The 12,279-nt window shown below is 42.3% G+C and overlaps 1 protein-coding gene across 2 annotated transcripts in view; it reads right to left on the bottom strand.

Moving 5' to 3' along the window:
* The window catches only part of CNP (2'',3''-cyclic nucleotide 3'' phosphodiesterase), a 42,538-nt gene extending 30,571 nt beyond the window's left edge, over nucleotides 1-11,967 (bottom strand). Inside the window, exons 1-2 of one of the 2 annotated variants that reach the window (XM_082272612.1) lie at nucleotides 11,852-11,967; nucleotides 2,250-2,925 (exon numbers count right to left, since the gene is read on the bottom strand). In XM_082272612.1, the coding sequence (XP_082128738.1) occupies nucleotides 2,250-2,925; nucleotides 11,852-11,956 (781 nt within the window). In that variant the 5' untranslated portion in view covers nucleotides 11,957-11,967. Of the gene's footprint in view, nucleotides 1-2,249; nucleotides 2,926-3,085; nucleotides 3,187-11,851 lie in introns of those variants that run through there. The other variant, XM_082272613.1, reaches the window with a different exon arrangement.
* Nucleotides 11,968-12,279: the final 312 nt, after the last annotated feature.

Genomic DNA, 12,279 nt, shown 5'->3' on the forward strand with positions numbered 1-12,279 from the left:
CGGAAGCGAGCGAGCAAGGGTCTCGTCACAGAAGCCACTGTAAACCTTTCCAAAGGGAATAGAAATCTCCAAATGTGTGGGGGACATGCCCTCTTAAACAGCTGTCACTGAAACAGGTGTCTCCATAGGAAGATTTCCCCTCTACAACTGGTCAAGTGACAACTGTAAATTTTAACTTTCTTGGTAACAATGGTCACCAGGGCAAAGAGAGGGTTGATCAATTACAATTCCAAAAAATAGTTTGAATTATTCATACTTCTATCCAAACCATCTATCTTTAAGGAATGCTTTGTGGTAAAAAGGTACAACTTCTTTAGAGCTCAAATATCGGCACATAAAAAAATGCTCTCGTAGTGGGGTTTTCCCCTGTACTGCAAGGGTTAAATATTTGTTAAGACTAAGGGTAGAAGAATAAGCAGAAATACTTGCCTTACTCCTCATTCCTGTAGGCTTCTTCCCAGCTCCATAAAGGGTTCCCCGAAGCCACTGCTCTGCTGGTTACAGGCACTTCGATGTCATCATGTACAATGCAAGACCAGCAATTCTACACTGTATGCGAGTGTGGCAAGGTGCCCACATCCCAGGAATGTCGGAGAGTGCCAGCTACTAGAAGAATAGGGAGTAGGGCAAGTATAGCTGCTTTATGTTCCCCCCCTACACAAAACAAGAATTTAATCTTTTCATTGCAAGGGTCATTGTTAACTATTCTTGGAGTTCAGCTTTAATTCTATTTCTGCTGTATAAAAGAACATGTCAGGAACTGATTAATGCAGTCTTGTAAAGTTACTCTAAGGTTTTTAGTCAGAATGCCCAATACCAAAGGTTAATTTGGACAAAAGACAGTCAGTGGTGCAACAACTACAACATATACCCTTGAATGGCATATTACAATTTTTTGCTCTGAAAAAGGGAATGTTTTAACCTTTATATTATTTCTGACCATACAATGTGCTTGGTACTTTAAAGGCTATGTCCACTTTTCGCAAAAAAATAATACATGTAACCTTTTTTGCAGCAAAGAAAACAAGAAAAGAAGAGTGCATACATTATTTATTTTTTCAGATCAGCCTGCAAAGCATTGCAGTTATTGGTGATTCGTGTCAAATAATTTTTAGTCCAGCTCTATGTCCAAACAGATATAAGGACTTTCAGTTACTGAGCTGAAGAAGTGCAAATAGAGTACGAGTGCGGTAGTCATCATACTTGTGTTTTACTGAGAACTACAAATGCAGCTGCTGCAGTGCCAGGCTGGACTTGTAGTTCATTCATTTACAGGGGGGCTGTTTGGGGGTCTATTGGCAACCATGTTACACCCCAGGGGCGTAACTACAGGGGTTGCATTCGCAACCGGGCCCCATGCTCCAGGGGGCCTGTGCGGCTCCCCTGTACACCTGGATAGGAGGGGCGGTGGGGCAGCATGTAGAGAAATCACTGTCCTCCTTTTTCCCTCCTGTAGCTGCAGGAGTCATAGTCAGTGACATTGTAAAAAAAATAAAATAAAAAGATAAAAAATAATACAATTAAAATACCAAAAAATAAAATCTACTGACACCAGTGGGTAAACTTCCAGGATCGCAAAGGTCGCACTTGTGGCCAGGCCCTGGCATTCCATCACAGTGGGGAGGCCCCAAGATGGCAGGAAGGGGGCCCACTGCAGAACTTGTGAAAGGGTCCCGCTGTGGGACCATAATAAAGAACCCCACAACAAGAATAAAGGGCCCCAGGATCAGTGGGAAGAACCCCAGGCTTGAAGGTAAGGCCCCAGCCAGGGATCCGGGTGGGCCCTTCATGGTTTCTTGCACCGGGGCCCTGAAGGTTCTAGTTACGCCTCTGTTACACCCTAAATATTGGTGTAACATGGTCTATGAGGTGGATTTAGACTTTAAGCCTATTTAATTTTATTTAACAAAGTGTAAAAAGATCAGCAGTGCAACAATATTCATTAGCATTAACCAGGTTAACCTTTATGGCCAATAGTCTATGGTTTACTAAATGTTACAGTGGAGGTGTCTATTGTGCATATAAACATGCATGCTCGTCAGATACTAGAAAATACAACAAGAAACCTCTTGGTGATAGCAATAAAAAATCAAGTGATACGAAGCACAGGGGCAACCACATGTTTTAAAAACTACAACTCTCGGTCTCCTACGCAACTAACTTATATTGCATTTTTAGTTCAATGGTTATGAAGACTCTCAACAAGTAAAACAAATATTTCTATATTAAATTAATTATTTTATACCTACATGCTTGTAAACGTTTTTTAAAGGCCTTCAAATTTCCCAGCTGTTCCAGAAACTCGTGGCTGGTCTTCCTCAGAGAATCCTCATCCCGCTTGGCTAGGAACCATCCAAAGTACAGAGGAAGCAGATCTTTCTCCAGTGTGGGCCTTAGGTTCTTAAGCTCTTCTAATGATAATTTCCAGTGGTTTCGATCTTTCAACTGTGCACAGTCCAGCCTCCAAGGTGTCTTGGGTTCCAGGATAACTACCGTGAAATGGTACTTGTTGGCCAAATCAAACAACTCATCAAGGCGCTCATGATCGTGGTGTGTATCATCAAGGATAACTAGATTGGCTTCACGTCTTTCAAAGCAAGTTGTTAACTCGTCATCCAATTTAGTGTAATCTCCTCCACTAGAACTCCTAATTATTGGTTTGATTTCATATTGGTCAGCAGAGATGAGACGTGATGTTTCTTTATATTTTTGCTCAATATCTTTAGCCAGTGTTGACTTTCCACTCCCAGGAAGACCCCTTAGAAGAACTAGAATTTTTGATTCTCTGACAGTAACTACAGTGTGGTCATCAACTAACAGTGGGGGCTTCTGGCCTTCTAGCTGATCCTTCGAGGCTTGCGAAGACATCCTGAAGTTTAGAGGCTTCTCTTTACTTGGCTTGGATCTCTTGAAAATAGCCCCAACCTAAAAAAAACAAGAGATAAGTTATTGTCAAACAGGGACTTCAAGTGAAGCCTTTGCTTTTTTGCTTTGCTTCATCTAAATTTAGCAATTTCACATATTAGAATTGGTTGTGGAGAACAAGGTTAAATAAAAATATATCTTAAAATCTGATGCTGCATACTTGTGGTTATTGTTGCAGTCCTCTATGATTGTAAAATACTGGAGAATTTTTCGGAGGCAGAGGAATGTTATCAGTTCTGTGTGCAAATGAATCTATTGTTCATTTTGACAACCCAACAACCAACTCCTACTACAAACAAAACAAAGGAGTAGTTGGTGAGCCTGTGACACTATAACCAATACCATTCACTGCTTCCCACGGACATCTCCACTCCGCTTAACAGGCTAGCCATTGTCCTTCAGGATAGGCATGTGTAGGGGATATTTAAAAGAAAAAAAAGGAGGTTTTGTTTTTTTCTTTACTCATTTTGAATCCAATGGATTTTTGATTAATGGGGGCGATTATTATTTGTGCACATTTGTACCCTCATAAAATAAAAGATTACTGTTGAAACCTTTCAAAATGTGGAATTATGACTGCTGGGCTGCATTTAGACCTCAGCATTTTAAAATAATTCTGCTTGTTGCATCTTTGGACTAGTTTTTAGCAAAACACACTTTAAATGTAGGATTACCATGTGAAGGATGGAAAAGGGTAGAACAAATGGAGGCTCTGGTACCATGCTCTCTTATCTTTCCCCTATTTTCTCCTTTTTTATTAATCTGTCTTTCATAGGATTATATAATGTTATTACAATTGCATTCACGTTTCATGCTCTGTATGTTACAGGCAAACTTTAGCAAACCAGGCATGAATCAAAATGTGGCTGGTTTAGCAGGTTCTCATTCATGAGAAGTCAATCTGTTTCAACCAGGACATATTCGATTCATCACACACATTACAATCTGACCAAACAACTATTAGCCCCCGTTCACATTAGGTCGCTTCGACTTCGGGGGTGACCTGTGAAGTCTTCATAACATACGGACTTCATAACATGAATGTCTATGCAAGTCGCCTCCAGGTCGCCCCGAAGTAGTACAGGACCCTTTTTCTAAGTCGGAGCGACTTATGTCGCTCCTATTAGAATGGTTCCTGTACCGAACAATGGGAGCGACGGTGCACGACTTGTCAGGCTGACCAAGTCGCCTGACAAGTCGTACCAGTGTGAATGGACACTTAAACCTGCCTAAACTATCTAATCATCTGCAACCAATTAGGCAAGCTCTTGCACTACATACTGGTTAAAAGGTTTAAAGGAGATTGCATAATAAGATTGTATTGTGTCTAGTCAACTTTAATCTCCTTCAATTATAATGCTAATAAATCAGACAGCATCTTCCTCCTGTCAAAAAAAACCCATAAGACAATGATGAGATCCTTAAAATCCTCTCCCTATATCCATGATTCAGCGGAGCCACCCCTCAACTCCTTCGCTCATAATACCCTTGAGTCACTGATGGCAATCCTCCATTAATTCTCTTCCAATATCAATGAATCCATATTGGCATCTCTCAATTTCTCCTCTCACACTACTCGTGAGTTAAGGCGCTTTTCCACTGCATGGAACCGAACGGTTCGGCTCGCTTTTGTGTTTTTCCACTGCTGGTACCGCATGGTACGGTGTAGGAACGGTTCGGTACGGTACGGTACGGCGGCTCTTTTCCACTGCATGGAACCGAACGGTACGGCTCTCTAAAACAGTACCACCTCGATTGTGGTTCCAAGAGGTACCATACCGGTACCATATCCCACAATCCTTTGCATGCAGTCACTACTAGCCACTGATTGGTCAGAGAATTGTTGTTATCCTACCCACTTAACTTTAGTACTACTTTAGTGGAAAAGCAAACCATACCAAACCGTACCGAACCGTTCCAACACCGTACCATGCGGTAACAGCAGTGGAAAAGCAAACTGGGCCAAGCAGGGCCGAGTAGAGCCGAGCCGGTACTTGCAGTGGAAAAGTGCCATTAGTGAGGACACCCCTTAATTTCTTCTCTCCCGATACCGGGGAGTCAGTTATTGCACCCTCCATTTGTTTTCTCCCAAAAGTCATGTCAGTGGTACCCCTCAATTTCTCCTCTCCCAATATCAAAGAGTGAATGCTGGCACCTCTCTATTCCTCCTTTCCCAATACCCACAAGTCAGTGACAGCATCCTTCCTCTCTCAAAACCCATGAATTAATAAAGAGACCCCTTTATTTCTTTCCTCCCTCTATCCATAAGTCAGTGACAGCATTGCTCCATTTCTCCCCTCCATATATCTATGAATCAGTCCTGGGCAACCTTTCATTCCTCCTTTCACAATACCCATGAACAAGGCCAGATTTCTATTACTGGAGCTGTGAGCACACATTTGGTACCCAAAGCAGCTCTACCCAATACAACTTTTTGTTTACCTGGTCCTATCTTGGCTTAGAATATCATGTGAATGTGTAAAAAGCTAATATAATATGCCAGTATTTTTCGAGATCCTGGGAACATAATCTGTGACTATGCAAAGAAAAGGAGCTTCTTGGCCACATATAGGCACAGGCCTACCGTTCCTAATGCCAAATCCAGCCTTGCCCATCAAACTAACTACTTCTTGGTCCTTCCTGGTCTGACCCCCACTCTTCATTACTTTTCTCTAAAATAGACATAAAAAATATACACTTTTGCTTCCTTCTAAAACAGAACTTGCACCTTGCAGGTATAATAAATTATTATTTTATCCATTAGACTTTTTCTAAGACTAATGTATACTAAAATGAAACTTCACATATATTCATTAGTACCCAGTCCACCACTTCCTAATAACTGTAAACTAAAGCTGGGCATACACTGAACAATTTTCAGCCAAAATTCGCTCAGTGGGTGGCCCTGTTGTGTTCAACAAAGTTTGAATATTTGGCTAAATAGTGGCTGTATCCAAACAGAATACAATAGCCTCGGCTGTCAGAATACAATAGCCCAGCAGGGGTATTTGTCCATCTGCGCTGTTCAGCGTGGATGGAGGAATCTGCTAGTTTTCTTTTGTTCAACTGTAGGCTGAATGAAATATATCGAATAGTGTATGGCCAGCTTAAAGAGGAAGTAAAGCCAGTGATGTTTTTTCGTTTTTTGTTACCTAAAAAGTAAAGACAAAATGTAATAGTATGCATCGCATTTTAGCACATTATGTGACACCTACCTCCAAACGAAGCCCTCGTCGTCCCTGCTGGGGACGCATCCATCCTTACCCCATCTTCCTTCCGGGTCCGCGGACTCCGGCTGTGCTACGGGCCAGTGCTGCGTGACATCACTCCCACACGTGTGCGTGGGAGCCACCAGGCACGGCACAGGCGCACTAGAGCTGCACGATTAATCGTAACAGAATCGAGATTGCGATTCACTCCCCCTGACAATCTTAACATGACACTTGCTCGTCCCGCAAAAGCCTATCAGCATTAGTCTCCCACTCAACTGTAAACACAAATGATTACATTGTATCTTTTCTTTCCCTCTGCCGGAGGAAGGAAGTTTAACCTCTTAAAGACTAAACCTTTTTCCTACACTTGTTGCTTGCAAGTTAAATCCGTTTATGTTTCCTAGAAAAGTAGTTAGAACCCCCAAACATTTATATATATTTTTTTTTTTAGCAGAGACCCTGCAGAATAAAATGGTGATTGTTGTAAATTTTTATGTCACACTGTATTTGCGCAGCAGTCTTTCAAACGCAATTAATACACTTTAATGAATAAAAAAAATAAAACAAAACCGTAAAGTTATCCCAATTTTTTTTATAATGTAAAAGATGTTACACAGAGAATCGTGAGAGAATCGTGATTCTCATTTTGGCCAGAATCGTGCAGCTCTACGGCGCACTATACAGTAAACATCTCCTAAACGCTGCAAGTTTAGGAGATATTTAAAGTACCTACAGGCAAGCCTTATTATAGGCTTATTAAAAAAGAATAACGCACACATGCAAAAGAAATGACTATCAAATATGGAGACAATCCATAAATAAAAATGGGGATTTAGTCCCACCATATGGCCATATCGTGCTCAAGCCCACCACTGCGTCAAAGTACCCCATTGTCAGTGGGTCCTACACTATCCATAAAAAAAGGGTGAATCCAGCCTCTCTAACCCTTGGAGACAACACTCCTTGCTGGGAAAGATGTGCTAATGCACTACAGGGGACAATCGGACACTAACTGGCGCTTACCTGTAGGTATAAGTTAGAGAGGGGGGTTTACAACCAATTTAAAGACACATAAACAAAAATGTATTCTATTACAGCTGTAACTAACAGACTTCCTGTCTTGGGGTGTTTTCACACTGCAATTGCCTGGTCCGAGCCCGAGTTCGATTGCTCCCCCCTCCCCCTGCCCCCGATGGACTGTGTTCACATTTGATTTTTGTATCCGAACCGCAGTACACTTGTGTCATCAAGCTGCAGCCGGTGCATACTAATGTTGCTTGGCAACCACTGTAAACGAGAAGGTGCCAAAATGGATAGAATTGCTTGCTTTGGCACGGTTGCGTTCTCATCAGAAGCGAACCGTACTGGAGTTCACACAAACCGTACCCCAGACCACCCTTTTTAAGTGGACTCCGGTACGGTTCGCAGGTGCGCACCCGAGTTCAAAGACAGCGTTCACATCATCAAAAAGAACCAAATTCTGACGTCAATCGAACCCGGGTGCGCACCAAAAGTGCTAGTGTGAAAACACCCTTAGGGTGTCTCCACTTTGACTGGAGGAGCAACAAAGACACCTTTAAACAGCAGCATTGTTACACATTACTCTTTTCCAGAGAGGGTTTTAATGGTTGTAGTCATTCCTCATAATGGAGGTCTTCCAGCCCCCGTATTAGCTTTGTTGCCCTTCTCTGGACTCTCTCCAGTTGAAGAAGTCTAGTTCTTCATATTCCTGAAGATTGGTGACCAGAACTGGACTTTACACTCAAGATGCAACCGAACCAAAGTTTTGTAAAGTGCTAGAATTATAAATTTTAATGCAAGCTAACAGTCTGCTTGCCTTGCTTGCTACACCTTGGCATTGCATGCTGTTGCTGAATCTGATCGACTAGAACCCCCAGGCGAACGCTTTTGCATCCTTGATTCCCCCCCCTAGTGAGTAACCTGCATGCATATTTACATGTTCAACCTCATCTGCCAAATAGCTGCCTACTCATTTTTTTTATCAAGGTCTTCTTGTAAAGTTGCAATATCTTGTTGAAGTTATTACCCTGCTTAGCTTTGTATCATCAGCAAATGGTGGGATTGATTTATTCTAATGTCGTTTAGGAACAAGTTAAACAGAATCAGTCCCAGGACAGAGCCCTGGGGTACCCTGCTCACAAATCTAGAGGACTGAGAAAATATGCCATTAATCTCTACTTTGGATGCACTCCTGCAACCAGTTTCTATCAAGGTGCATGCTATCTCATCAATGCCAAAAGATCTTCATTTGTAAATTAAGGGATTATGGGGTACTATAAAAAAATCCAGCTACACTACGTCCATAGATTTTCCTCTATCCAAATTATAGTTCATCTCCTCACAAAATGTTCAATCTGGGGAGAGGGTAGTATTAGATGCACTTGCACAGGGGTCTTCAAACTATGGCCCTCCAGCTGTTCAGGAACTACAATTCCCATGATGCCTAGTCATGTCTGTGCATGTCAGAGTTTTACAATTCCTCATGGGATGTGTAGTTTCGCAACAGCTCGAAGGCCGTAGTTTGAGGATCCCTGCACTAGCAGATTTATATGGACTTGCCTAATTAAAAAACAAAAAAAAGCTCCAGCTAACCTTTCTAAGCAACAACAATTTCTTTCCTTTTGGGATAAAGGTTTTACATAAATGAAAAGCTGCTCATTGTAAGCACTTCTATTAGTGTTAAATGGTTTGTCCCAACCCTCTAACTGCTCCTACCCTTTTCAGCCAAAAAAGCTGCCATCTTTGCCTCTGTTTGATCTGTAGCTGCCATGGTGCTGCACATGTGATTAGTTAGGACACCAGGCATTTGATGTTTGACAGTTTGGTTGACAGCACAAGCAAATGTGACAGTTAGCATTCCCAGCATGCTGGGAGTGGAACTGTTTTTTGAAACTGTAACATCAGTGGGTTTAGTTCCACTTTAAAGGAAGTTGAAAAATTACAGACTTAGCCCCGTTCACACTGCTTGACAGTCGCATGACATCCGATCTGACCTTGCCCCGCAACTTCAGTTCGACTTTTAGTTGTATCAAAGTCAAACCAAAGTAGTGCAAGAACCTATTCTAAAGTCCGAACTTTTTATTTTTTTTGTACAGGGGCAAAATTATATCTCTCTCTCTGGAGTCCATGCCTCTGTTAATACAAGAAAGGACTTTGCTTGCTTTGGAAACAGCAGCTTGGCATTGCATGCTTTTATTAAGCTCCTGATCTACCAGAACACCCAGATCCTTCTCCACCATTGATTCCCCCAGTTCTACTCCACCTAATATGTATGATGCATGCATATTCTTAGCCCCCAAGTGCATAACTTTACATTTATCAACATTAAACCTCATTTGCCACATAGTTGCCCAATAAAACAGTGCATTGAGGTCGGCTTGTAAGTTGGAGATATCCTGTAAGGAAGTTCTTCCACTGCATAGCTTGGTGTCATCTGCAAAGACTGAAATAGTACTTTTAATCCCATCTCCTATATCATTTATAACGTTTTTTCAAAAAAAGTAAAGCTGGATACACACTATATAACTGTCTTTCGATTTACCAAAACCATATAATATGAGGTCAAACCTAAACACTTTCAATTCATATGCAATCAGGCCGGCCCTTGCACTACATAGTTGAAGGTAAATCTAAAGGAAGTCAAACAACAAAAGTTGTATAGTGTGTATCCAGCCTAAATCCTCGTACACACGATATGAAAAACAGAAGTAAAATTTAGTCCGATGAACAATCTGCCAAATTTTCTGATTGTTAGTATAGTGTGTATCCAGCCTAAAGCCTCGTACACACCTTCAGTTTATTGGACAATGTTTTGTCTGATTTTTGTTGCATGCTGGTCTCATATGGAAAGTAAAGAGGTTACTTTCATACGAAAATTCCGGTACGACAGAATTCAACTTCAGAAGGGAAGTCATGTGTTGGATTGTTTTGTATGTATTCTTTTGTTTCCTAGCATGCCTAGTCTTGCTCTTACGATTTTTTTCAGACAAAAACTGTACTAATTAAATGAAAATCGGACATTGTGTTGACGTACGATAAAAATTTTATAGCTTGCACATCCAGTTTTTGTCGTCTGAAAATTCGTAAATTGGCTGTCAAAAGCACCATACTAACAATCAGAAAATCGTCAGATCGTTCGGATGAAATTTTACTTCTGATTTTCGAACCATGTGGCCTTTATGCCTTGTACACATGTTCAGATAATTGGACGACTTATCGTTCGCATTTTGTTGCATGATATTAATATTGAATTCAACAATGCATATAAACGTAGGATTTTTTCGTATGATTCTGGAAAAGCTTCCTGGTTGCGTAGCTACGTATCAGATACAATGCAAAACAAAAACAATGGCAGCCAGGCTTTTTCCGTTTCTGATCATGCGCGGTCTTTGTTGATAGATTTTTAGCGGACGCATACTGTACTGATTAAATGATTGTCGTTTGCTAGGCTATCATAAGACAGAAGTTTTCGCGTTTGTCCCTTCGGATTTTGTTGGATGATCGGCTGTCGAAAGCTGTGTACCAATGATCAGATTATCGTGTGATCAAGTCGAAAGTGATTATTTTCGTACGATTATCTGAACGTGTGTACGAGGCATAATGCTTGGTTCACACTGGGGCAGCACGACTCCTTACTACTTCGGGGGCGACCTGTGCATTCGCATGCACCACGACTTCGGAGCGACTTGCATGGCCTTCACATAATGGAAGTCTATGCAAGTCGCTCCGAGCTCGCCCTGAAGTAGTACAGGACGCTTTGTCTAAGTCGAAACGACTTGTGTCGCTCCTATTAGAACGGGTCCTGTAGCGGTCAATGGACCGCGAGGGAGCGCGACTTGTCAGGCTGACAAGTCGCGCTAGTGTGGATGGAGTGTAGGGGGCCCAACACTTGTGTCGTATCAGTTAAGACTGCTCTCATAGGAAAACATTTGAATTTGGCACGCCATACGACTTGCACTCCCACAAGTCAGATCCCATGCCCCGCCAGTGTGAACAGGGCCTTACTGGTAAAATAATGGAGAATAGATTACAAAAAGAAAACAAATGCAGTCAATGCATCAAAAAAGAGTGGCAAGCGTTTTTTGAGTTGAATACCATGTAAGGGCTCATACGCACGGCAGATTAGTGTCGCTTTCTCCGTGCTGAGCCGCAGGCAGATTTATAGAAGTGGATGCGCACGGATGCAATCCATGCAGGAGTGGGTGCCTGGATCCCAGCACAAAGAGGCGGAATGCACGCGGATCTGGCAGCAGCTTAGCACCGATCTGATTGAGACCTTAAGCATCTCACAGCAGTATCCAGACAAGCACCTTCCTACTTCTACATGTGCACAGTTCTCATCTCCTACACATAGTGATCCTCAATGCCCATCTATACACATGTGCACAGTTCTCATCTCCTACACATAGTGATCCTCAATGCCCATCTATACACATGTGCACAGTTCTCATCTCCTACACATAGTGATCCTCAATGCCCATCTATACACATGTGCACAGTTCTCATCTCCTACACATAGTGATCCTCAATGCCCATCTATACACATGTGCACAGTTCTCATCTCCTACACATAGTAAAAACAAATCCTCAATGCCCATGTGCTAGTCCATGTGCCTGTCACTTCCCCCTAGCTCTGTGTGCTCCTGAAGCCCCCACACCCCCCAGTGCATGCAGTAATAGGTGGTAGCAGTTACCTTATGCCAGGTGAATGTTCTGAGAGTGTTGCACAGCACAGGGGATGGGTAGAGCCAGTGTGGGAGCCCTGACAGCTGCAGAGTACTGGTGACCCTGCTACACATTTCTTCCCATGTCACTGCACCGCCCTGACTATAGACACTCCCCCCTGGCCTGTACTAGGCAGGACTTGTGTGTGTGTGTGTACACCCTGCCTCCCCTCCCCTCCTCTCCCCCATGTATTGTGTATTGTACTGATCACACAATGCCTGCCATTATACACACAGCACACTATATTACTAGGAGAACCCAGGAATATCTTCTGATGATTATAGATTGTTCAGAATCCCCCAATGTTCCTTACAGTCCTGAATCTCCCTGTCTATAGTTCCATCAGATGTACATATCCAGCTAACTCTCTTCTCCCAGCACTTCTCATTACGGTTTA

Source organism: Pelophylax lessonae, assembly GCF_965119305.1.
Source record: "Pelophylax lessonae genome assembly, chromosome: 11".
Lineage (NCBI taxonomy): Eukaryota > Metazoa > Chordata > Amphibia > Anura > Ranidae > Pelophylax > Pelophylax lessonae.